We start from the raw sequence: 27706 nt of genomic DNA on the forward strand, positions 1-27706 counted from the left end.
GCCGGCGTTTAGAAGACAAATATCGCCCATCCTCGCGTGCGAAAGTAGCACCGCTGAAACGATGCCGGCACAAACACAAGGTTACCACGCCTCATCGATTCATACAGCGCAGTTGGAGATTTTCGTCACCTCCCTGCATTTCACGTTAGGACTGCGCCGAAAAGTCGGCGTTACTTTCAGCCCGTGTACCAGGACTGTAGAAAGAACCGAGTGAAAGCCATGTTCGCGGCTCCGAGAAGGTGACCATCAAATGTATTCGCATAGTCTACCCATAAGCGATAATCATTTCTTTTCCATCCTGTGGTTCACGGATTTGAAGTGCACATGAAGCGGCCATGACATGGTTCGAGCTAGGCCTAACTGACGTGCATGTGTAAATTTTTGTTACTATTTCGTCACCTTGTGTTCGCCAATGTAATATTGCGCGAGTGTCAAGTTCCGCGGGCAACGAAACTTACTTTATTTTTTAATGTGCACGCTTGAATGCCAGGGTAATTTTGTATTTACTGCGCAGCACGGTAAGCCCCGCCACATTTGGAACCTCTGCCTCGCCTGGCGTCCGCCCGATTTACCACACATGGAGCAGGTGAGTAATTTTCATTGCGTTGTGACGCCAATATTTTGTTGCTGATCCCTTTATTGCAACGCTGCATAATAGATGAAAAATACTGCGCGAAATCGAAAGCATGTCCTGCCGAGAGAATTTCACAAAGCTGGGACTCAAACGATGGCGGTGTTGAAACGCAACTACAATTTGAGCCGCCCGGGCAGAGGAGTTCGCTGTGAGACAAGGAATAGTGAGCAGGGCGGCGTTAAATTTTCGTGTAGACTGAAAGGACTCGAAACGTTTTTGTGATCCAAGTAGACATAACCCATGCAAAGATCACTCAAAGCTCCACTGAAGAGGAACGTGTTTGCTGGCCTGGGCCTGGGTAGTGCGGAAAGACTCGCAGTGTTGTCCGAATTAGTCAGAAGTCACATGTGAGATTTGGTGCACTGAGAGGAGTGAGGCACAGTTCAGTGGTAAGTCTTTTTATCTGCTAAGCCTGCCGACAACTCTTTGTACAGCGTAGTTGTCATGTGTCAGTTGTGAAGCGCCCAAGTGGGTCAGATACAGCGCCGGCATTGGCCAAATCTTTTCGTTCATGAATGTCTTCTAAGTCGTCATGTGCACCATCCCAACGAGTACTCCTTTTCGATATACACACTAATCATGTCTCTCTATATACAACGTACACTAATATTCTGTCATCAAGACAAAGGCCGCTATGGGTCGGGAAACAGACCACACGAAAATGATTATAACAGACACCAGCAATACATTTCATTTAAGAAGCAAGAATAAGGAGCGGACATGGACGTTTAAGCTATACGCGCGTTGTATAATTGTAACCGCCTTCGTACTCTTTACCAAAGTCCGCCCATATCGGGTAAATCACCTTGGAATAAAAAAAAAGCATCACTGCTATTGAGGTGTCCCGTCAGTTTCTATTCCCTCGAATAACGAATGCTTTCCGGCGCTCTTTGAAGTCTTTCACGAACAAAAATGAGCGAACGTATCTTACTGCCATGCGGTACATTTTTGAAGTTTCTTGCCCCGCGACAAGCAGAAGGACTCGACTTCTTCGCATCACTCGTTCCAGGGGAGACACCAAATCCATGGACTCCATCAAACCGATGCTGCGAAAGGCCTACAGCCAGCAGCGAAACGTCAAAATAGCCAACGTCGCAAGCCCCAGCAAGCACACGTCGTTCGGCTCGGTGGTCAAAGCAAAGTAAGCGTTGCTTCGTATGGTACCTTCAGCCGGCACGCACCGGTGGAGTTTCTGCAGCGCTTTCCATATCACAGTGCATTTTGGCTGCCACCAATAATAAGAGTGAGGCAGTGGCCCTGCACTCTGGCATTGGGCGACTCTACTCGCGTTGTCGTCGAAGGTTTCAGCTCTGTGAGATGCAATGCCTTTTGTATTCTTTGTGACTTCCATGGCCTCCACGGGTTCTGTATCGTACGGGCCGCAAACGCTATTTCGTTGAAGGGGTCAGAACAGTTTTTAGTTCCAAAACGAAGAAAAAATGGCGACATATAAAGTCAGCGGCACTGATTTGCATTGTGTTCCTAGTGTCCCCAGCGTTGTGCAAATAAGTCGAAAGGCAGCATGCTTTGAACCTCGGAGGAGTCATAACAAGATGACAGACGGGCGGACGGATTGAAGGACCTGGGGGAAGAAATGGAGGGATTACGCGACACCAGATATCTTCAACGACACTGGTCTTGGTGGCATGCATGGTACCACAGCCCCGACAGGTACTCCAAAGAGAGAGAGAGAGAGAGAGAGAGAGAGAGAGAGAGAGAGAGAGAGAGAGAGAGAGAGAGAGAGAGAGAGAGAGAGAGAGGGGAGGGGGGGGGGAATGTAATAAGGAGACTGAAATGATGCACAGAAGACATTATCTCCGTCGAGCCAATTTTGAGCACTAATAAACGGCATGCAGCACGCCATGTGTCCATGTTCAGTGCACATGGATCGACTATCACTCTTTCATTAATACAAATTTTCGCTACTGCAATGTGCCCTCCTAATAAATTCTTAGCTACGCGCTACGCTTATGCAACGATCACCGTGGACTGCTTCTGATATAGAAATATGTCGTCATAAGAGATTCCTCAACCCTTTCTGGCCTGATTTTTTTTCTATCGAAAAAACTTTTTCTGTGTGTTTTCTTTATTTTTGTGACCCTATAAGCTTACAAACGGAAAATTGAGCTTCTGATGTAAGCATTTAGCGATTTACAAGCATTACATCTAATTAAGTCGTCAGGCAATTAAAATTTAAATTTACAGCAGAAATTGGTTTTTGGTTATTTCCCAAAATTTTGGGAAGCAGTGAGCCCACATACAAAAAATAAGGCTGTTAGTGCAAGTGTTTTCATATTCACAGCCATGTCATCGAACTGGCACTTCGGTCCTTGGGGTCACCCAAACGTCAATTTGGTCTTCCCTGCAATGCCTTCCTGTTTCATAGCGTACAGCTCTAGCAAAAAAACAAACAATGGTGATAGCTATCGAAAGAGGCATCCTTGATGAACTTTTTCCCACAAAACTAGCTGTTTTGAGTTTGTTCTCAAATTGCTAGGAGTTTTTTTGTTCATGTCATAAATATAGGACGCGAGGGCCGAAAGGGTTAAAGGAGCCATGAAGAGAAAATACAACTTCGTGTAATTTGAAAGAACTAGGATTCAGTATTTCATTCAGCTCCATTACAGCCCCAAAAGATGTTTTTTAACGAAAAAAAAGCAAGAAGTATTTAAAAACTTTCAAATTTTGCGCCACAGTGACGTGTTATGAGCAAGAATGACGTCATACGGGCCAACAATAAAACATAATTTTCAGTGCGTTAACTGCACGTTAGCATTCAAGTGATGCGGTCAAATGGAACTAGAGGCCCCATTACAGACGTCCAGTCATGTGTTGTCGCTACAGGTCAGTTAGGCGGCCGCCAATCGCACAAACAAGGTACCGTGACGTCATAGAAAAGTTGCGGGAAATTGGCTAGGGGGTCGCGACTGCTTCACACGTTTTCTCTAATATCTCCGTTATTTGTTGGAAGATTGCGATGATATTGGTATCATTGTTATCGGGACTAAGCAGTCTTTCTAATAAACCCAACTTGTATTTTGTGTTCATGGCTCCTTTAAAGAATTGTCTCGGCGCGTGCGCTCCTGCCCACGTCTGACCGCAGGCTACTGGACCCGCTGTTTTTGATACGGCTCCTGATCACGGTGGCCTGCGTGGCAGGCTTCACGTACCAGGCGACCGACTTCTTCATCATGTACTTCAAGTTCCCCACCACGACCAACATCCGCGTAGAGTCCATGAAGGACCTCGTCTTTCCCGCTTTCACAGTCTGTCTCACCAACTGGTGAGTCGGCACCACCTGGATTTAACTTGATCGGAAGAGTGGCGCGCTGTCTGGCCTCGATAATGTCACAGAACAGCTTGACCAGGTGGTCTGCACGGATTGGTTGATAGCGTTAGAAATGGACTTGATTTTCATGAAACTCTAAGCAGTCACATTTCACGGCACTAAGGCAATCAGCTGACTGAAGAAGCTAACGACTCGACACCCTCTCTGCGTGACTTTTGCAAGCGCGACCTGTCAAAATAGAAAGAAATATTAGGAACCAGGGTCACCAGCTTTCTCGTAGCGGCATTACCCTTTGTCCAGATCTAGCCAACTATAAACCAGGTCTCTAGGTCCTTTGTCTGAAGCAAGGACGGAACTCGTGTTCATACCATTACGACGATGAAACGCTCTAACGCGTTTTTTAAGTGAAATGGCGATATCCTCATTTTTGGTTTCTGTGGGACCACGTTCGTCGACCTGTAGTCATTATATCGACTGACTGTCTAGTCTGCTCCAAAGTGTGTCATAAAGCTTATATCAGGTGAAATATCGGCAATCTGTCCTTCTTTTAGATGCAATGCAATTTCCTTTCCGAGGCAAGTGTGCAGTCCCGCTGAACAAAATGTAGGGACGTGAATTTCCCAGTCTTTCGAATACAGCGAAATTTCGTTTTTCATTCACCGTTTACATAAAGAATATTGTAATTAATACATTAGAGAATAAAGAATACAGTAAAGAATGTTGTAGGGCACCAAGAAAATGGACAGCATACCTCAATAATATTATTAGGAATACCTTAAAACTACGAGGGGCCTCTAAAAGAGCACTCTATGGAAATAATTTACTTGCTTCGACTTGTCAAATAATGCCCCTTCACTGACTTGCAGTTCATACAGCGACTAGCTGTTCGCTCTTTCAACGGATAATTTCGCAGTTTGCCGTCAGGAGGGTTGCGGGGGCTTTTTTGCATGAGCTGAAGGACTAATTTTGTTCTAGGATTGACATGAAGAAGATCTGTGCGAACGACAAGTTCAAGCAGTACTGCGGTGGCAACGGCACTTCGGTAATTTTTCTTTATGCCAATATGCTACAACCTTTCGTTAACTAAAGTTTAGTGTGGCAGAAGAGTGCATGTAACATATAATTACTACAAAAAATGATATCTGATGAAGCGATCAAAATTGTCGTATATGGGTGAGTTATAGATAAACAACCGGGGTATGCTGCTGCCGCTGTTCATTAAAAACTGCTGGCGACTGCATTATTTTTGTCTAGCGAAAACGGCAGCGATAGGCCAGAATAAGGTTTACAGTTCTAAGCCTAAGATGGTCAATACTAATAGTCCTGTTCTTAGGTGCACTTGTCAGAGTTTACTGAACATCGAGGATACAGTATCCCGAAATAATTATTTAGGCATTTGTCAGGTTGTCTTTTCAGGGTTAATATTATATCCGGTTATCTGTGAGCTCTTGCGTGCGTTGCTGATTAAAAAAAAATTAGATTTTTAAATTGAAGACTTCTTTAACCTATTTTTGAATTCACGACTGTCGTATGTTCATTCTTCAATGCCAGTGTCGCTAAACTATGTTCTGTCCTCCATTGTTACAAAGCCCAGCGAAATTTTGGCGGCCATTAGGGAGTACAAAAACCTGTCAGCGCTATCCTTCGACACCAGTGACGTCATCAAAAACTGCAAAATGAAGCCGACCAGCGGTTGCGATCCTTTCGACTGTCACGACGAGTGAGTGCCCTACTACGTCTACACCAATGCGGGTTCGATAGTGAACGAGAATTTTGCGAAGCATTTTTGTGCGGGCCGGTGCATGTCCACAGCGAAGTTGGTCTGAAAGAAAGCCTGATATATAATCGTTTATTCGGTATACGAAATACACAATCAACGCAAAATATTTCGAGGGCTTGATGCCACTGTTTGATATAGGCTATAACGAAAAATACGCGGTTGTGATATATCTGAGTGCGACTGTTTGCAGTCATGAACAGGCTAGTTTCCGGTTGGCAACATTGGAGCATTGGATTGCACGCGCTTTTCTAACATGAGTGTTAACGATAAATAAGTCTCTAAATGATTTTTTAAGGATCGTATCGCTGTCTGTGAAAGCCGTCATGGTCATAATTATCGGTTGCTGGGTGCCCACTACTGGCTGAGGCCCCTTTCAGTGACTTCCCCGCTTCTGTTTCACGCCAGCTAGCCGAATTCAACACCTTTTGCCCCTAGTTATCTATGTCCTTTCTGTACTTCTCGCAGCTGCCCTTGAAGCCACTCCATTCTTGTTATTCTCCTTATTACGTTACTGCTGACGTGACGTAGCGCGAAATTTGAGTTTTTTTTTTTAAATCTGACCTCTTGGCGAAAGGAGAAGATCGTACGGCGCTAAAATTGAGTTAATTGAGTTATCATAGGCTGGTTCTTCTAAATAAATGAAGTTGTATTTTGTGTTCATTAATTTGCCCCCCTTGAAAATTCACACCTAGCGTATTTCTTTCATTATCTTGTTGGGTCGACCTCAGTCATTTTTTAAGCGTCCAGAAGGGCACAATTGGTCATTAGTCGTTTCTTGCCAGCGCTGTTCACTCACCGTTCTCCCGCTTGCAGCTGGTACAAGTCCTTCGTCCGGTTTCCGGACAGCTACTGCTACACGCTGGACTACAGTCGCATAACGAACGATTCGCACCCACTCAGGCGCTGTCGCTACCCCTGGGATTACGGTGAGTGAGTTGCCCAAAAAGACCTAAATGATGGAAGATCGAATCCGCTAAATTTCGGCCAGTGGTGCGCCACAGCACGGTCCTTTTGGTTTTATATCAAGGATCCGAACGCTGGGAAAGTCTGTGAAAAATAAAAAAAAAAAAAAAAAAACCCAGGCCATCTCCATTAACGTGAAGCCTTGGGAGGGGTGAAACATGCAGTGTGTAAGTGAGTGAGTGAAATATTAAACGAGAGGCTATTGAGCCCTGGTGGAGCAAGGATGAGGGAAAAAGGGGAAGGGCCCAACTCGCAGAATGAACACAGTTGCAGTCTTGGGGTCCTAATCACAAAACGAACACATTGAAGTCAGTCAGTGGCACCAAAATGCACAGCTCACACTTAAATGTACAGTTCACACACTAGACAATACAGTTCAAACTGAAAACAGTGCACGCTGCAGTCAGTTCACATTGTAGGTAGAACGGGGAAGTCTACCAGGCCGTTACACTAATTTGTAGAGTCCGTTTTCAAGGGCGTACTCGGTGATTGCTTCTAATGTGGTGGGATCGTCACGAACCCGACTAACATGTTCCTGTTCAGTCGCAGGGGCGGGACCTAGAGTTAAAAGCTGGTGGCGATTGTATTCTTGGCGCCTTGGCGTTTTTGGCAACGGGGAGGAAACCGTTGGAGGGTAGAGGTACACAGCTTCGCTTTAAAAGTCCCGTGTCTTTGAAGCCCGAGGCGTTGTAGCGCGAGGCGTAAACGAGTGTCCCGGTGCTTTTTTTTTTTTTCAGTACGCGTGACGTTCTAGCGCGAGGCATAAGCGAGTGTCCCAGTGTTTTAGTACCATGATAACATAAGACGACGGTTACGACAACGACGACATGAGACGCCGAAAGCCCGAGCCCCAAAGGGGCTTTGCCTCTAATAAAAAAAACATTAAAGCCGTTCCACTCAATGTCAAAGCTGTCGGAAGTTCAAAGCAGTGATTCGCCATAATGGGCTGTGGCGCCGTTATCGGCTCACTCTTACCACCTATCACGCTCTTCACCGCCCTATCTCATTCCTCTCCTGACGAATTCAACGGAGTTTTGTCCAACGCATTTCAAATTTCCCGCCTTCGCAGTGCTCGCGCACCCCTCATTCCTCTCCTGACGAATTCAACGGAGTTTTGTCCAACGCATTTCAAATTTCCCGCCTTCGCAGTGCTCGCGCACCCCCTGCCTGAAACAGCGCCAGGGGTTCTGTTCTTCTTGTGCTTGCTTTTCCTCCCGCACGTGCCGGCGTTGCACTGTCACTTTTCTTCGCTTGCTGTCGTAAAAAAAATGCAACCAGCGTTCCTAACTAAGTGAACGCTGGCGCCGCGGGTTAATTACGCATATTTTGCCTCAAATGTACCTGCAGTTTTCTTTGTGCTACACAACGGGGATATGTACGACAAGCGCCAGCGGTTCACGAGTTTCGAACGTTTATGACTATATAAACCGCTTGGCTTTCGAAGCCTCTGCGGGACGTCGTGAGAAGGGTACGCCGGGCTCTACTTGGGTCCGTTATTTCGCTGCGCCGCCTGATTCCGGCAGATGGAGCGTTACAGCGAGGTACGACGACAAGGCGAGCCCCTAAAGGGCTCTGCACTTAAAACAAAACTCTAGATAGAGAACAGAAGCGTGAAAAGACTAGACACTGCCACGTACCTTCTTCGTGCTCTTGCTACCGCTCCTTGTTTTCTCTCTCTCTATTTTTTTTTTGCCGCAACAGCTGTAAATAGTTCGTAAAACGGGGAACTTTTAAATGCAGAGCATTTCAGTAACTCACGATGTCACCCGCGTTGACGTCCGTAGTCCGCACCGCACCCCTCCCTACTATATAAAAAAAATACTGTCCGGCGCCCGGTTTCGATCCCTCGACCCTGCGGGCGGAACGCAACGTACATGGGGCTCTACCCACTGCGCCACAAAGCCGACACAGAATGGGACGCTACGAACGCGCCTTATCGTTGACTCATTCAAATTACAGCTGACGAGCGCTCTCTCGTCAGCAGTTGCCACAAGTGCAACAACATTAACGTAACGCAAACTAATTAACGTCGTGCGCCCCCGGAAATGCTCTGCATTTGATCGTGCCCCTCGCGAGGTGGATGTTTCACTGCGTCTCCTCTCGGTCGCGGGACCCGTGGCGCCATCTGGCGGAGGTGCGGCACAACTCGTAGCACTTTTACTCTTTTAGGAGGGCGAGTTGTACACCGCATGGGTGGACGTTGTTGATTTCCTACGCGTGCACCTCCGCAGTTGAGTACAGGCCGCTGAAAATCATACCGAGCTCGAGGCTTTTCAACCCTTATCTCACGCTTGTGGAGGTGCAAGTGTTACAAGTTGATCTCCTTTTTTCTACATTTGTAGCCGGTTTCCTGTCGCATGCGCCACCCATAGCGAGTTCGGGCCCCTGAAAATAATACTGATGCTTTTCTTGTGTTTTTCTTGTTTATCATCTTGCTTCGTGCGATGTGAAACCCCTCACAGATTCCCAAAATCTAACACGACAGTTCCCTACAAACGAATCCCAACGAGCGTTGAATCAGGCTTTCAGAAGCCAACGCAACGGGTCCCCTATATATAGCTCAAGCTATCGAAGAAGGTCAGATAGGTTGCCAAGGTCTGGAGGGAGGACGGATGCCGCTGCTGTTCAGTTATTGGGAAAGGTCACCTTAATTGTTCAGTTTTTTAAAGACGATAGCCTTTTTTGAGGTAGGTAAACGCTGAAATTATGATTCGTTTTACTGTCTGCCTGACCCCAAATCAGTCAGAAAAGAAATTTCAGCCTTAATTGGATTTTGGTGGGCTATTGACTTCATGGTGTTTCAATGGGGGACTCGACTCACCGGTGAGTCATTAACCAAGCGGCGTGTACCAGTGCTACCAATCGCTGATGGCTCACCAGTAATGACCCACTACCCGCTAGCAAATGAAAACTGATTGCAATATCGAAGCTTTCGTTTCTGGAACGCCAAGTTTTTCGTTGTGTTGCCAACACTCTTAAAAAAAGGTCGGCGCACTTACTAACAGAACACTAACCAGTTACTTGTCCCAGTATTGACTAGGTATGTAGTTGCTTTTACTAACTGGTCATGCATGACCTAGTAAAAAAATACGCGTAACAATGTGGATCTGCTGAATGCGCACCGCGACATAGACACATTCATCGCGCGCACATCACACGTAGACAATCTACAAATGAATTGAGCAAGAAAGCGAGCGAATATTACTTAGTTACCTTAGAAATACATCTGCTCTTCTTGCTTTTATAGCCAGCAGCGGAAAGTCCCCTGAGAGAGTCGGTGGGCCTGTCGTCAAAATAAAACATTTTAGCGATAATTTTAGAACTATGCATTTTAATGTGAGCATATACAAGACAGCATGTGGATATGCAAAAACTTTTTAATCGTGATTTGGTGTGGAAAAAGAGCTGTAGTTATTATGTTCAATATTTCATAGAATTTGTTACTTCAGTGAATGTTAGTATCAAACCAGCAGCAGTTACTAAGTGCACGGTCTCGGTTCCACACTTAGTGGTAGGACCTACCTACCGTTCTGGGGGGTAGTAAACTCCGTAAGGAGTTAGTAAATACAGCCGTTACTACCCTTTTACGAGCTTTTTTGTTAAGAGTGAAGCATTGCCAAGAAGTAAGGTTGTAATTCCTGCTCGCCCGAATACGTGCGCAGAGATGAACTCCACCATCGGTTGGGACATGGCCAACGTGCTGGAGGTGGACCCCTTCGGTGCAGACGCCTCGGTGCACGAGCACGACACCAACTCGGCCGAGCAGGCGCACTCGCTTTTCTTCGAGCCACAGTCGCGCTACATTATTCTCGTCGAGCAGGTTGGGCTTCCTCGTGCTTAGTCATGCTCAAGGCACTCACGCTGCCATCATACTCGTCGAGTATAGCGTCACTAAATAAGGGCTTATTTAGTGACGCTAGGTGGTGCCCCATACGTGCGTATTCCACCACGATAAACGCAGGCAAACAGGGAAGGGCCAATCACAGGCACGGTTGTGTCTTGGTATACGACGGGTTAACGTATCATGTATGGTACGATCCGCCAATGTAGCGCAGAACGTCATCACCCGTACACTTTTCCCATCATGCTTAAGTGTTATTATTTAGAAGTGAATGAAAATCAAGTCACAAAGTTAATCGGGAATTGCTAAGTTAATAGACTGATTTTTAGTGGGGGTGGGGTAAAGTTTCTTCGAGGCCAATACGTCAGCTCATTTATGACAACGCTAAATTTTGCGCACAAAGGTCGCGGGTTCGATTCCCGGCCGCGGCGGCCGCTTTTCTGATGGAGGCGAAAAGCAAAAACGCCCGTGTGTACGAGATTTCGGCGCACGTTAAAGATCCCCAGGTGATCAAAATTATTCCGGAGCCCTCCACTACGGCGTGCCTCATCGCTTGCGTTGCGTCGGCGTGTTAAACCCTACAAATTTTGCGCACACATTTTTTGTCGTTGCTTTTGGAAAACAGAAACTTGATGACGAAAGCCACGTGGCTTCCCGAATTGTTGCAGTTTTTCCCCTTCTCAGGCATGTCTTGGTCTGTATCAGCTGTGCCCTGCACCTAGAGGGATCTAATGTGGTAATAAACATAGCTCAAGCTCGCGCTGACTCTCTTCTTTCAGGGTGCAGCCCTTTGGCGGCCGGTACCTGGGTCTCGCGCTGGCGGCGTCTCTCTATGTCCGCGTAACCGAGTGAGCGAACGAAGCACCGTAGGCAGAAAGGAAACGGAGAGGAGCATTGGGCGAAGCGCGAGAAGGAGAGAGAGAGAGATAAAAACTCTAATTCACAACACTGGCCTAAGGAGCCGCCACCAGGGCTTGTGCTCGGGTGACCAGTGGGCGCTGGGAGTCTTCGTCCGAGCGGCCCAGGGCCTCCGTCCTGCGGTCAGGGGAAGTTATGGTGGGGTGGGGTCAGAGGGGCAGGCCCACATGTGGTGTTGCACTGTGGATTTAGCGCCACAATGTGGGCAGAGCGGAGAGGGGTAGGCGGATGGATAGATGTGATGAAGGAGTGCTCGGTTGGGGAGCGGTTCCGTTTGGAGGAGGCGCCACAGCCGTTCCTCCGAGGGGGTTAGAGATGGGTGAGCCGGGGGCAACGTGTTGCGGGAGAGGCGGTAGTAATTTGTAACCTCCTTGTAAGTGGTGAGGGAGTCCCTGGCGGAGTAAGCTCCTTGACCGGAAGTGGTCTCGTCAGGCGCACGGGTGACGAGTGCTCGTGCAGCCTTATGAGCCCACTCCGCGCCGTCTAGTCCCGTGTGTGCCGGTAACCAGAAGAGCTCCGTAGGATGCTGGGGGGCGGAATTTTGAAGCAGAATTTTGCAGGCTAGCGTGGAAATAGTGCCGCTAGCAAAATTTTTGATGGCCGTTTTTGAATCAGATAATATTAGATCAGGGGGAGGCCGGTGTGCGAGAGCCAGGGCTATGGCCACCTGAGGGCGACACGCGCGGCTGTGGCGGCATCTCTCTCACTGCTTCCCTTTCACTCTTGTTTCATGCGTCGCCGCCCTCCCCCTGACACCTTCCCCAGACGCTGTTCCGTTCACCGCTATCCCGAACCACCTGACATTTGCGCGGGACTTTCAAACACGATTTGCAAAAACACGCTCGCTGCTCCCCATGCGCGGCTAATCCGAACCACGTGACATTCGCGCGCGAGGTTCAAACACGATTTGCAATAAGATAACAGCAGAGTAGCGCGATCCGCCGTGCGTTCACTGATCACTCGATCACTTCATGAGACGCAGCAGGTATGCGCCGTGACCGAGAAGACTGCAGTTCGCGCTGCGCACAAATTTCGCATTCGGGAGTATAGTAATCAGCAGTGAATTTTTTCTGGTATCTTTGTGATGCAGAAAGGAGGCAGTCTGAGTGTAGATCCTTTCGGTAATGCGTCCGACATGTCCTGTCATTCGAGTGTTCTGCCTCACAACCCCTCGCCCCGTTCCCACATTCAATGTTTCCACGCCACAGCAAACGACGTTGGCCCTGCCCAAGCCGTACCAGACAAAATGTGTGAGCTACGAGCTCATGAAGAGGTCCGACAAGCACTACGGCATGATGACGCAGAACGTAAGTCACCTTCATGTTCTGAAACAGAATACTATACTCGGTGACAACTTAAGAACGGCACCGGAAGTTGCCGCTGTGCCTTATCACCGTAGCCGGATGTTTCTCCGCGCAGCGCAAGTAGGGCGTTACTGGGAATATTTTGAACATGGCGTGAGCCGTTCCCGTGATTTTTTGGACTTAATATGCTTATAAACGACTCCAGTGACGACAAACAAACTGCGTGAGACAAGGCAGACGATATCACGCATTCATAGCAAACCTTTTTCAAAACGCGCGCGCACTGACGTCACGGGTCCGGGGCTTTGACGGAGTGATACACTACATGAGGTGGTGCCGTTCTTGAGTTGTAACCGAGTATATACTATCCACAGTTTATGTTGGCTTCGGAAAGACGTGTTGTGCAACACGCCGACATCTCGTGTCGAGCCGACAGTTTAAGCAAAAGTTAGCGTATAAAATTTTTCTTAATACGCTAAGCTTGAATCTACTGGTAATCGGATTGACGGAGCTAGGTTAATAATTAAAGGTATCAGGGAAAGCGATGCTGAAAAAAAAAGATGCTATAAGCGGGTCGGCTAAATCCCGCCTACCAAAATACCTCAAGGATGGACAACGGGTATTTCATTTTAACTCCAACTGTGGATAATGACTTCAAGCCAATGACACTGGTTTTGGTTTTCGTTTTCGATCCCAGTTGGTCAGAGGCCTCCAATCGACAAATCGGACTTAAAAATTTTCCGGCCGCATTTACCCGCTGTTTAATATACACTCGGTCCTGCATCATTCCTTTGTCTATATGCCGATTTGTCACACTCTTGTACCATTTCCGAGTCAATATACCTATTCCCTGTCATGTCAAGTCTGCATGCCTATCCCCTATCGTGTCGTGCATGCAGCTGTGCTACGAGCAGTGCCGGATGCGGCTGTGGATGAAACACTGCGGCTGCATCTCGAGTCGCTACGCCTACCGGGACCTCGAGGGAGCGCCAATCTGCGACGAGACAAAGACACGTACGTATACAAAGTTAAACATACAAGCTTCGATGTTCTTTACAAATTTTCCCAAAACAGCAACAGTGATAACGAGACTGGAATTCTTTTCTTCAAAAAAAAAAAAACTTAGTACAAGCTGTCATCAAACACTTGTTTCAGGAGTGTCGTATTCCGTTTTATTTTTTACTCTGTCTAAATACCGACGACGTTCCTTCAAAATCAGATGTTTTTTTATGACCCAACAGAGCACCACGAAGGTAAGGCCAGATGCGGGATTCTTGAACTTTGTTTATTTTGAAAATGTCCATTTCGCGTCCATTTCAATCGTGACGTAGTTGCACTTGCGACTCCTCGGACCGACGACATTCACAAAAACTAGTTTGTGCCACGTCACCTATGCGTCGTCTGGTTTCAGCCAATCAGGGTTTGTTTACTCGAAATGGGCACTTATGAAATGGAATATTGGACAAAACTGGGAATTCCGCTCCAGCGATTTGAGGTTTTTATGCACGTAAAACATCCCTAGGTGGTCACGATTAATTCAGAACCTTCCACTACGGCGCGTCTTAACAGCTAGGTGCGGCTTCGGTGCCTAAAACACTCATCATTAAAAAAAAACACAGACCTAACAACCCCCCTTCAGACTAGACACAGTACAGGATCACACTGTCGTCGCAACTGTTCTAATCTTTCTAAACCATGACGCCATCTTACGCATCAGCCAACCGAAGTACGCAAAACTGTGCCTTACGTCTATATCTTACAACATTCCTCTTACGTCAGCGGTCTGAATACGACACAAAGAGAAGTCACCACATACAGCGTTGCGTTTGCGCTTAACTCACGTCAGTTGCTTGGGGCTATTTCAGAAATGACAGATGCAACGCAGGCTTGTATGGGACTCGTGTGCGAAATGTGTGCGTCGCTCTTGAAAGCGATTGTGTTGCTGTAAAACGTAAAATACTGCCCTCGCATGTGGCAGTTAAACAGCCAAATAGAACGACTGGTGGACAACATTACTGACAGAGTTGAAAGGGTCGTTCAACTCAAGAGGGATTGTTCTTCAAGCGCACAATGACACGACGTCATTTCGTCGCAGTGTTAAGCACCGCTAACTCTGCACACAAAGATAATGTCCCACTATAGCTTTCCCGTCAGAAGGTTGCCGAATACGTCACTAGTGACTATCGTTCACCCACTCACTCGTAAATAGCGCGGGTGCAGAAGGTGTCGCGTAACTTTAATTACGACACCATGATCAACACGCCGCAGCACGGCACGTCATAATCAGACAGAAAGCGCAGGTAAAGCAATTATATACCGCTCTTCTAGCAAGGCTAGTCCAACCTGCGTTTTTAAGGAGCCATGAAGACAAAATACAAGTTGGCTTTATTAGAAAGACTGCTTAGTCCCGATAACAATGATACCAATATCATCGCAATCTTCGAACAAATAACGGAGATATTGAAGAAAACGTGTGAAGCAGTCGCGACCCCCTAGCCAATTTCCCGCAACTTTTCTATGACGTCACGGAACCTTGTTTGTGCGATTGACGGCCGCCTAACTGACCTGTCGCGACGAGACATGACTGGATGTCTGTAATGGGGCCTCTAGTTCCATTTGACCGCATCACTTGAATGCTAACGTGCAGTTAACGCACTGAAAATTATGTTTTATTGTTGGCCCGTATGACGTCATTCTTGCTTATAAGACGTCACTGTGGCGCAAAATTTGAAAGTTTTTAAATACTTCTTGCTTTTTTTCGTTAAAAAAACATCTTTTGTGGCTGTAATGGAGCTGAATGAAATACTGAATCCTGGTTCTTTCAAATTAAATGAAGGTGTATTTTCTCTTCATGGCTCTTTTAACAACTGTGTAACGTGGCTTTCGAACACCAATTACTGATACTTTTTTATGCCTTCCTCAGCTCTGATTGTACAGTGGCCATCAAAAGGACGTGCAACGCTTATTAGTATTACGGCAGTTTAACAGCTTATGCAATTCAAAGGAGTACTGACACGAAATTTTCGAGTTACGTTTTTTTTTTCTGCTATGGGTGCTACCAGAACACTAATCATAGAATGGCACATTAGACGGTCGATCGCAGCGTAAACAATCATTTACGGCGTTGTTTATTCGTGTCAGTTTCAGTTTCGACAAAACGAACGCCGAGCGGCCGCCATGACAGGAGGGCGCCCGTGACGTCACCATTCTTGTCCCACCGCTGCCGGTCGGGCCGCGCGCGCCCAGACCGGCCGAAGTTTTTACCATCCCCACGCGTTCTGGCAGCATGACGTCACTTCCAAAACCATGACGTTTACACACGGCGTAGTGGCGCGCGCTAAGCGCAGCCAGTGCGTCGGCTACGTCATGGGAGCCCCGACGTCCGCAGTTCGGGGCAAGGAGCAGATGATGTCATGTCGGCCCGTTCTGGGCTTTCTCGAGCAGGAAAAGATTAAAATGGTTTCAAATATGTGATACTGAACGGGTTACTGTTGAAACTTGCTGGGAGATATCTCCTGATAGAGAGGAAGCATTTTACATACGTATATCAGGTTTAAAATTTTTCTGTCAGTGCTCCTTTAAGACAACCCTGTGGTTCAGCTTCACTACAAAGCGCTTGATTGACAAATCCCTGCAACCAACAATGACCTTTTGGCGGATGACGACGTCGAGCGTACTGTTACACGAAAGTTCGGTCCGGGCGGTGGATCAAGCCATGCAGAAATGGTGTTCTGCATTGCGCACTATACCCACGGCGCAGATATATCTTTTAGTGAAATGTATGCACGTTGCTGTCAATTAGCCCAATTTACTTTGTCGACGGCACGGATTGGTCACTCGAGTGAATTGTGGAGAACCTGAACCACGTGTGAAACTGAGGTTCAGGATACCCTGCTACCGCATCATGCAGCTCTGATTTTTAAAAATTACACTTCAGGTAGATTTTGGAGCAACTTTACATGCAGCAACATATAAAGCTAAACAAAGGCAAGAAACACATGCTGGTTACGAACCGGAGCACAGTGCATAGGAAATTTTTTTTTCAATCACGTAAAATATTGAATGGTTCATTTGCGATAACGATGCAGTGCACAGAAGAACGTTCTAGTACGGTAACAACATAACAATACACCCTCCCTACCAAGGGAGATAGCCTGCGCGGTGTTCAAACGAAATTGAAGGGAACACGCTTCGCTTCCAACAAAGATAACTCAGCGGGACGCGGCCAGGCGCTGAAAACAAAACACATAAGTAAACAAAACTTTAGGCATGGTTCGCGGCAAAATGTGCCGATTTTTGTTACGGCCGAAGTTTGCAACGGTTTCAATTGAAGCGCAGGGAAATGAACTCATCGCCGCTTTTAGCGAATTATCGCTTATAACGGAGTCAGTTTCTCGTTCCGAGGACTTCGTTATAGTGAGGGTTCACTGAGGCAGAATTCCTTTTAAGGGGCCATGCAGACAAAAACAGAAGTTTGGGTCATTGAAACGACTGCCTGTTCTCGGTAACATTTATTTATTTGTTTATTTATTTATTTCAAGTACCCTCACTCACACAAGCACTTAACAGGGCAGTGGGTTTTTGGAGAGAGAGAGAAAAATACAAGTAACAGGTAACAAAGCGGCAAAAAAGAACGATAGACTGCATATGCTGGTAGTACAGACACCAAAGTAAACAAGAAAATACACTAGTTGTTGTTGTGGACAGACCCGTATAAATATTCGCGCTGTAAACAATAAGCGGAAAACATTTGCCGGCTGTAAAACAAACTACACAAAGTTTACACACTACTGCACATGAAATGTGCAAAGCATGCGCTCAACAACAGTTATTCAAGGGACATAAAAATAAACCACAACAACAGCAAGAACAGAAATAAATTCACATGGAGTCACTACAAACGAAAAACGCGAACAACAATCGGCGAAAAAAAGATTTTAATCGGCTCTTGATACCACAATGACGCCAGTTCCATCGCGAACCTCACTCGAATAACTAAGATATCAAGGAAAACGTATACAGCAGTGGCAATTCCGCAGCCACCTTCCGGCGGCGCCTCTATGACGTCACATAATCTTGTTTGTGCGATTGGCGGTGGCTGACCCAAAGCCACCGCCGCGAAACCTGACTGGGCGGTTGTATACTCGGGCCTCTGTTCTATTTGTTCGTATCACTTGAGTGATTACGTGCAGATAACTCACCGATAACTATATATGCTTTAGTGCTGGCTGTATTGCGGCACTCCTTCCCATGTTACGTTACTACAGCGCAAAATTTAAAAATTTTGAAATATTTAATTGAAATAAAAGAAAAGTGACGGAAGCTCACGCTAACGTAAGACTTGAAAGTATAGCGAAGCGGTGCGCAACCTTCACGAGCATCACGAATGTTTGAGTCCACAATTGCAGCCAATTCGCTCCTTCTTCACTGCCGCAACGACCTATGTCATTGTTGCTATGTATGAGCTTATTTCACTTTTTGTAGCGTAAGCTACACTGGCCGAGGTTGAGCAGCTTCGCGTGTGCCGTGGAGGGCCGTTCTGCGCAAGCGCGAGGGTCATTGGATTGGCTTGGCTTGGATTGGATTAAAGTGGATTGTGTTGGATTGTGTTGCGTCATAGCCGCGGCAGACGCACTGGCGCCGGCGCGTGCCCAGGTGTGCGCCTCAATTGCACAGTAGTCAAGTCTGACGCTGCACCGGAGCCGCTTGATAGCCGTTTCGCGTGGCTCGTGAAGAGCCGTGATGAGAATTCGCGAGGAGCAGTGACTGGACAGGACTTGACTGAACTAGACTGGACAGGACTGGACTGAACTGGATTAGACATAATTGGACTGGACTGGACTGGACTGGACTGGACTGGACTGGACTGGACTGGACTGGACTGCTGAACCTTAGCTCACGCAACGTATATCCTGGCATAGCAGAGCTAAGCAACTACTAATGTTTTTGGAAATTTCTAATCCCATCACCTTGAAGGGACGCAGACTATGACGTGTCTTTTTCGTTTGAGCAAGTGCTGTCATGATTACGGCAAATGTTGGAGCTTCTTTTTTTGGCCAATCTTGGCCAATCTCCCCAAGTGGGTATGCTTGGCTTGACAAATGTGCGCTGCAGGAACGCTGGGCGGTCGCCGCGAGGCACGCACGCACTAGCGCTCGGCATTTTCTTGGTTTTTTTTAACTGCCGAACGGTCGCCGCGAAGCCCGCGCTCACGTGCGAGCGCTCGGCCGTTTCTTGGTATTTTTAACTGCGGACACGAAAAATGTCGACTTGCTATAACAGCTTCGCTGTTAAATAACGTATACTTTGCGCATTTTGTATTTATTTCAAACAGAACGGAGTTGTATTTTGTCCTCATAGTCCTTTTAAGGTCGCTAAACTCGCTCACACGCACTTCCTCGTTTGGTCTTCGCAGGCCAGTGCGCGGAGGTGGACGTGTCCAAGAAGTTCACCAAGAAGTGCCTGAAGAAGTGCCGTCAGCCTTGCAAGTGAGCGCTTAATTTTGTTCATGTCCGCACGAGAGCGGTACGCGGTATAACCATGGATGCCATGAAGACCCCATTTTTGCTTTCACACATCATTTGCCTGAACAGACTGCGTTGTCATTTTTCCGTTTCTGTTCCCAGGGAAATCACTTACGAAGTTCAGATTACCGCCCAGGGACAGAAAGAAAACGTGGAGCAAGAGGAAATGGTAGGTAGATTGCATAATCAGTTTCGCAAAGATTGCATAATGAGTCAAGTTTCATGCGCATATACGGTGAAACTAATGCATTCAATTCATCACCACTGCCTCGGGCCGATCGTCTTTGGAATGACCTCCCTGATTGCATAGCCTCCATATCTAATCTCAATACATTTCGCCGTCAGCTACTCACTTTATTCACCGTGTGACCATGTGATTGAATTCTGAGTGCATTGCGTATTACGGCGATTTATATTTTCGTTGTCCTTTATTTGTTCAAAATGTATTCATCTTTCGCCGTGTTCAAGTCAACAAGTAGTGTATACCTTCAAATTCCCCTCAGCATGCATCGCGAAATAAGTGATTTATTTATATTTTTTGTTGTTGCACTGATGTTGTTGCTTGTAAATTGTACGTTATCTGTCTGTAACTTTCCGAATTCCCTTCCTTATACCCTATTCGGGGGCTTAGGCTTTTTTAATTGAAGAATAAAGAATAAACCAACGCTGAAATTTTTTAGTAGTAATTTTTTGCCTTCCGGGTACTGAAGATTGATGTCTGCAACGTCGCAATGAAACCCAATTAACATCTTTTCCACTTGTGACAAATGCTTCCTTTCGTTGGGGGACTTAGTTGTAATAGCTGTGAAATGCTCTGATTTTTTTGCGCGCGCTAGGTATAAAATGCTATTATGTTGACCTCTTTTTTGTTCATTCAATGGCATAAATACTGTCCTCAGGGTACTTACCTCTGTGCGACACCTGTTCGTACTGCTTTTTTCCCACCCCGAATTACCGACCAAGAGCGCATGTCAGTATTTTACTAGCTGGGTAGTCATATGCGAACGGCAATATCTCCGGTTTTTTTAGAGCCACTATTAGCGGCTGTCAATCCAAGTTCGGTTGCGTCCTGTACAGAAGTCTCAAAAAAGTTATCGCACTTATTTGCTCCAGAATCGCCAGCTATCTCAAAATTTTTCGGGAACCAAAAAAACACAAATATGCTCTGAGAAGGAGCCGAACGCGTGAACGAAAATATGAGCTCGAATATATAAATTATTTTTTTAGCCACACAGCTAAAAATGGCGTCGCTAATGCAGAATTGCGGCACGCGCGTTTCATCATATGTAAATGACTTCCATGAATGCAATCACAGAGATTAAATGTTGAGGCTCTTTTGTTTTGACCCTTAAGCTTCTTTCAGGTCATTCGAACGTATTAAAAACGAGCACAACCAGCGTTAGTAGAAATTAAATTGGGCATGCAGTGCCGTACCGAGCACAGAACCACCGAGAAAATTGACAGATGTTATTTAGTGACGGCAGTTATTTTAGAACAAGCGGATGTGCGCGCAGAATTAACGCTATTTTGCTGTGATGCAGGATTACGAGGATACTACAGCAGCTCCCAAGCCTCCAGAAAGGTAAGCGGTGTTCTAGTTGTACCAGTTTCTCAATCATGCATGCACTGGCGCAGCTTTGGGTTTCTGTGCTAAAGTTTCTGCCGAAACGGAACAGGCTAATGATAGCAGGTGCAACTTGTGGCATATGTCTAAAATGCATGCAGTGGTTAGAATTCGTAGGTTTGTTTAGAAGTGCCAGGAATTCTCTCAGTTACTAGGTTTTAAGGTACTAAATGCACCCAAATTCGCAAATACAGCGAATATACCTCGTTATTCCCCGCAAGTTCAATACTGATATGGAAGCAAAAAAAAAAAAAAGCGGTAAAAAGAGAACACGCAGTGAGGCTTGAACCCGCCTTGAAACACGGAGACTTCAAGCACGTCACAACGCTGAACAGAGCGTTCGTTTTAAAAGTAATTTATTAATGCCTCCGAGATTTTAAGCTGGCACCAGAACATATAAATGAACTCAAGGTCAGTGTAGCATTTCACAAAAAATTAGGCACTCGACAGGGCCTAGTGAACTGAGACAACTGTCACTAATTAACATAATTCCACCGTTGTTGATTAGTGCTCGCACTTGTAACAAATAACAAATATATGCAAATTTTATGTGACATATTAAAACCAATTCTGGATAATTTCATTTACGATCAGCTAACCATGCCCGGTCGGCATTTCTAAATGAGGTGAAAAAAATGTACGCTACAGTTTTGGTGGCGCAAGAAACATGACTGAGATTATTTTGTAAAAGAAATTGTGCCCTAAAAATCATATTATTCGCTAACCCTTTGGCCCTCGTCAACTAACTGCGCGCTGTCGGCACTTTGCGAAATTATTACAAAAAAGGTGTCTAGAAATGAAATATTAATTTTAAAATAACGTTAACAATTGGCTCTGCAGAATACTTTTAGCATAATCTTGTCGGGTGTTTCCGAAATAAAATTCACAAACTTGGAGCAGCTGGCAGTTTGTCCAACATTTGCACCTTTCTTTTTGCTCGAAATACCAAATTCCAGGTGGCTGAAATTTCCTACACACGACACGTAGTTCTTTTTCTTACTCTGTTTCAAATTATGTCTCTCGTACCTTTTATTTCAAGCGCAAAACAAGCGCCAAATGTACCAAACTAGTCCCCTAATGAAGATTTAAGAATTTTTAGAAAAAACATCTTTTGTTTATATATTTCAAAATGATAGCTGTGAAAGTAAAGTATATGCTCCATCAACTACGGCAAATTTGTTTGGGTCTTTTCAACAAGTGTTGCACGTACCCTCAAAGTAGGTTCGAAGTAAAAAAAACAGCCTATTAGCCTCGCAGGCTGTGCCGACATGGCGAGAGAGGGCTCCTGCCTAACCTATATCGACTAGAAATCACCAGCAGCTTCGAGCTGTCTGGAGCATGTTAAGTAAGGAATGACAAAGAAGAAATACAACAGCGAAGACGAATAAACAGCCTGCACTAAAAATTCGCCATCGATATTCCAAGACGGTTCTTGGATTACTTTCGACACCGAAAGGAAACGATGACCCACATTAAATTCATGAAAATTTTATTCTTTTCGAGAAAGAAAGCTTGACAGTAGGCACTTTCGCCTATTTGATTCTTGTTTAAAATAAGAAGTAACATTTCCTTGCTTACCAATGTTAAGAGCTCGGTATTTATTTATTTATTTATTTATTTATTTATTTATTTATTTATTTTGTTAATCCTCATTGCAGCGTCATTACAGGGGAAGTAACAAAAGAAACAGGCAGCAAATATAGGCGTTGACAGTTTCAACAACTTGGCAGAAAGAGCGTAATCACATGTTCAGTGCTGTGCACGGCAAATGAACTTTTAAATGAAAAACCTGTTTTGGGACAGCACATCACCCAGATTCAACACAGCAATTGATCATTTCATGCAGCGCGCATAGCTGAAGGCGCATCTAAGCAAAATGTGTAAACGCCAGGAGAAATGGATAAAGTAGACGACTTGAAAAGTTCTAAAAAGTACAGGTATAGGCGTTTTTATTCTTTTGGGCTATCCTCTTCGGCTAAAACGTCAAAATAATCACTCAACAATTCCGCAGAAAAAAAAGGTGAAGGAGCTTTGTACGCCCACTTCCACGAAACAAAAGCGCATAAACAAAGCTCGGTCTCGGTGCTCGTTAGCGCAACATGCTTGCTAACGAAGGGTGCTAAGGAAACACGCGAGACGACAGAACAAAAGAAATTAAAACGCGCTCTTTTTTATTTTTCATGCAGCCAACTTTTCACCATCAACCTGCTGTTCGCCAGCGAGAAACACACAATTCTACAGCATCTCAAGAAATTCACGGTAAGCCATGCCGGTTGTGTGCGCAGGTTAAGCTGCATTGATGCGGAAGCATGAAGTGGCCACAACTGGGTTGTAATATGTTGTCATAACTTGGAAAAACATTGCGATGTATTTCAGGCATTGTACCAGATATTTTGTCTGAAAAGTGATGTTGTATGTTATTTATGTCGCTTTATGCTCAACACTCAACTTGTTATTGAAAGTTAGAAGGTTCTGCACACCATTTATAAGCAAAAGACCCACAATCAAGTTAACAATAAATCTTCTGGCTACCATCTCAGGCATACAATACGCACACTCCAAAAGTAAGAACTAACTATGGTGAGCAATCTTTCCTGTACCAGTCAACTGAAATATTAAGTAAATTCTGAGAAAATTTAAACTTCGACGCCAGTGAACTTACGTTTCAAAAACAGGTCAAAAGAGTGTTACTTAAGCAAAACGCTCGCAATACTGATATATAATTAAGAGTTCGAAGTATGTCTACATGTTCCCTTAAAGGTAGAAATTAAGAACAATTGCAAAAAAAATATATTAATACGTAATTGTGACATAGTAGTGTAACTGATGAAAGTTCATGTGTAAGAATTACTGCGTTTATGTGTACATTGTGATCCCTTTGTGAATTTGAGACCTATGCTTTGTATAATACATAAAAAATGTAGTAATGACTTTGCTTTGTGCTATTTCTCTATTAATATTATGCTATCATGCTTAAATTTGTGAACAGACGTGTTGCTATGTACGCTGTAAATCGGGTGGCTGAGGCCTCTGTCAGGCCACGTTCACCTTTAGTCTCAGCCTCCCTTTGGTTTTTACCAAGAAATAAAAATATCAAATCAAATTATGGGTTGGGGCACTTTCACAATAGTTTCTGCTCCTTGGGCAGCGAGAAACCTGCAGAAGGGTTAAGATTTGACAGCACGAGTAATGTTTTGTAGCCTTCGTGTAACAACTCTTTCTACAGGAAACTACTTGTGCGTATAGATTACTAGTTGAAATTTTAATTGCTTGAACTATTTAATAAAGCGTTGTTATTGCGTAGAACTAATCACTTTTCAGTCCATTTAATGCATTTTCACAATTGGGGCGACATGTTTCCTGCCACACGTGTTACAGATACCTTACACAATAGACAACATAAGTCAAGGTATTGCATGCATGAGTGAATTCGCATTGCTTCTTCCACAATTGCGCAGTTCATTGAAGTGTTCGGCTACTTGGGCGGCTACGTGGGCATCTGGCTAGGCATGTCCTTCTTCTCTCTTCTGGACTCTCTAATACTCTACATTCAGGACAGCCAACTGAAGAAACTGCAGGAGAACCGGGTCCGACCCATCGAGTAAGCCAACTTGAACGAAAGCGCTCCTACAGGTGTCCTGCTCATCTGGCCCCACGTTGGGCGCCAAATAAGGTGGCTGGGTCTCCCCATAACCGCGTGGGCACGTCAGCAGAAATAAGTTCAGATATTCAATCGGCCCTTGTCGATCCAGTATCTATTCGACTGCTGCATACTGGAATTTGCTGCTCTTGTTCCTTGATCTCACGCTTACGTGTATCCATGCTTACGAACATGACTTTCGGTCCGAACTCCGCACTATGCCCTCCCCTCATCATCATCATCGCAATGGTTTCATTGATTATCACAACATGAACAATTTTCAATGGTATCCAATAAGCATGCGCAACGCTTCAATGAAGGGCCACAATAATCTTTAGTACCTTCCCTGCCTCCAAAAAAAATGCAAAGGCATATTCACAGAAAAAAATGATATAAGAATGACAAGCGCACAATCCTGATGTGTCACTCCTTGCTCTGGATCAAGGAAGCCTAGACAAGAATCCGAGCCACCGGGAATTACGGCACATCTTTTTTTCTTCACGTACGGCTACTTTACATGCTTCTTATGTAGCAATCCAGCACCACAAAAACATGTATTACAAGTTAAAAATGCAGTCAGCTTTTCTCACAATTCTTTGCACATCGCCATGCATCGTGGCGCCATCTGGGAGGACGAACGGTAAACATGGCAAAACAATACGATTGGCCATTCGCTGCAGCCACAGTCTCCGTATTAACAATCGTTTCACGTACCTGCTCTACATACGTCATCGCTGACGTCCCGAAACACACGATTTAACGGGAGAGTTAAGATTTTGTCTTAAATTGTTTATTTTTTCTGTGAATAAAGCATCGACAAGCGCTGAGAGCACTATAAAATAACAAATCTTTCTCATTTCCCCAACTTGAATTTTGTCTGCATGGCCCTTTAACCCCCTTCCACCAATAGCCCCGCCTTACCAACAACAATGGTTTCTCTCTCTCTCTCCCTGACAACAGTTGCGACGATGAGATTACATTGGTTTCGTAAACTTTGTAAGCCCGGTTGCTGGAGTACTCACAACAATAAAGCACACTAACTAAAGACATTTGTATGACGATATGCGTACGCCATGTCCAATATAATCGCCACTGCCTTTATCACTTTGCAGGGTCGCCAGTCAAGATGACCTATCATCAAAGCGCGCCTTCTACTGATGGACAGCCCTTACCAGGCGAACCAAAAATGACCGCATAAAGCGGCGAGGGAAAAACTTCTTTCGGACCTCACAATACTATATGTTCCTTGATGCGTGCAACTTCGTAAAAAGAGACGCCCAAGGCATCTTTCCAAGTATCCGCGGCCCAACGAACAATAAAATGACAAGAGTTGAAAGATTTTGTATACAATGTGAACTTCAAATGCCAGGTAATAGACTTCCTTACGTGCGCCCGTCGTTTTGCGATGTTTTTTTTTTGCTGTTGTTTTGGGCCTTAAAGCAAGAAAGCGAGTATAAAATAATAAGTAATGCAATTTTTGCCAGGAACGATTCGTCACAGAATTGCTTTGATCCACAGTAACGTCACAGTGCCTTGCCCTATTATAGCTTGTATACACCAAAGCACAACCGACCGGAAAAATTAAGTTCCTAATTTTTCTCTTTTAAACCGCACTGATTCTCCATAACCTCCGTGCTGTGAGCACCGAGGACACTCTCCCACATCTCTCAAAACATAATTAACATTGAAGTTGTATATGCTGCGCTGTAAGAATTTCGTTTAGAAGTGGGTCTGTATTTTACTGGTGAGACTGCACCTTCTTTCAGCAGAAACTCCTTTGGTTTCTAGTTTTGCAACTCTCGGAAAAGCAAAATTAAGTAAACGTCAAAAAACTTATTCGCAGCCGCTGCAACAAAGACGTCGATTGGTTGGAATTTTCTTGGCTAAGAAAGGCAAGCCGCCGAAGTGTTACACGATCAAGTGGAAATAACGGTGATCATACATTCATCTGACAAGTAAATGGAAAATAAAGCCTCTAATCCGAAATGCCAGTGACCTTTTTTTGTCGCCGTCCATAGCAGAGAATAAACGTTCTTTGTGTCTTTGTGTAATGCATGTTCTTTGGCGAAAAGACTGCGCCTGTTCTAAATAAAGGCCACAGCTCTGTTTGTTTGCGTGCAGTATTTCACAACCACAAACTGTCACCGAATAAAAAAAATTCTTGTACTTTCAATCCGTATTCTCTCTTAGTCAAAATATACCCCTTCACGTCCTGTAATATTTTAAACTATTTATTAGTCGACAATGAATGAAGTCATAATTGAATGATCAACCTTAACAGTAGGGTTAAGTTCGTGTTTATGTAATAAAAAGGGTTAAGAATAATAGAGACGAGTGAGAAAGTTAGCAAGGAAGACTCGATAGAAACAGAAAAAAGAGATGGCCTTGGTTGGTGGGCGTGTAGTTTTTAATAAAACAGTTTTTAAGTCCAGAATCGTCTGCATCACCTCCCTTTTGCCCCGGATTTGCAGGGCTGTTTTTTTTTATTCGAGTACCGGTGCCGGTTCACAGCATGCCGTTCAACCTGTACTGTCTCAGTATACTAGAGGAGTTAAACAGCAATGCTTTGTAAATATTCCCTGACGTCACACGTGGTTGTGGAGATGTTTTAAGCCCCTGGGTTCATAGAAATATTAGAAAACGTCTTTATTTGAACGGAGTGAAAAAAAAGTCACGGGCGCGCAGAAAAAAATAACCTCGCCGTTGGAGCTGTCCGTCTTTGTCAACGTAGGGCCTACACTAAACAGCGACAAAAGGACTTATGTAACAGAACAAGTGTCCTTTTTACACGTGAACAAAGGAGGCTTCTCATCGTTCCTTCGCTCTTATCTACTAACTCCCACTATTTCTTGGGACGCAGTTGACGCTTTTCAGGCTGACAAAGTGGAGTATATTTAAACGCTGCGATATAAAATACGGCTCACAAAACGTCATCTTCAAAGGTAATCTCGCGTGGTCAGGTCTTCGTATTCGAAAAAAAAAAATGCGCGCCAATCCACCCTGTGAATGTGGTTGGAAAGCGAAGCTGTAAACGACACTCACAACGATTGCCAACGCACGTCACTTGAATTCCCGTACGTGGCTCAACAAAGAGTGAAATCAGAGACAAGTGAAATGCACTTAACCACACCAGTTATTACTTCAAAGAGATATTCTTACTTAAGGTTAATTCAATGTATGATTCATGAA

General features: G+C 45.1%; 1 protein-coding gene across 1 annotated transcript; it reads left to right on the top strand.

The window, feature by feature from the left end:
- The first annotated feature begins 110 nt into the window (after positions 1–110).
- LOC144139175 (uncharacterized) lies at positions 111–26656 on the top strand. The gene is made up of 16 exons (XM_077671608.1): positions 111–239; positions 515–586; positions 1644–1775; positions 3738–3917; positions 4899–4965; positions 5513–5643; positions 6517–6629; positions 10329–10486; positions 12634–12732; positions 13629–13743; positions 19145–19217; positions 19356–19422; positions 20795–20835; positions 23064–23136; positions 24336–24478; positions 25630–26656. The coding sequence occupies exons 1-16, from the start codon at positions 220–222 to the stop codon at positions 25673–25675; spliced, it is 1530 nt and encodes a 509-aa protein (XP_077527734.1). The 5' UTR covers positions 111–219; the 3' UTR covers positions 25676–26656.
- Positions 26657–27706: the final 1050 nt, after the last annotated feature.

This window comes from Haemaphysalis longicornis, unplaced genomic scaffold (genome assembly GCF_048455015.1).
Source record: "Haemaphysalis longicornis isolate Haplotype H1 unplaced genomic scaffold, Haemaphysalis longicornis Haplotype H1 scaffold_5, whole genome shotgun sequence".
In the NCBI taxonomy this organism is placed as follows: domain Eukaryota; kingdom Metazoa; phylum Arthropoda; class Arachnida; order Ixodida; family Ixodidae; genus Haemaphysalis; species Haemaphysalis longicornis.

Coding starts and splice junctions, on each gene's coding strand:
- LOC144139175 (XM_077671608.1), top strand. CDS start 220: ATGTTCGCGGCTCCGAGAAG. Junction 4,966..5,512: donor GCGGTGGCAACGGCACTTCG/GTAATTTTTCTT, acceptor ATTGTTACAAAG/CCCAGCGAAATTTTGGCGGC. Junction 23,137..24,335: donor AGCATCTCAAGAAATTCACG/GTAAGCCATGCC, acceptor ACAATTGCGCAG/TTCATTGAAGTGTTCGGCTA.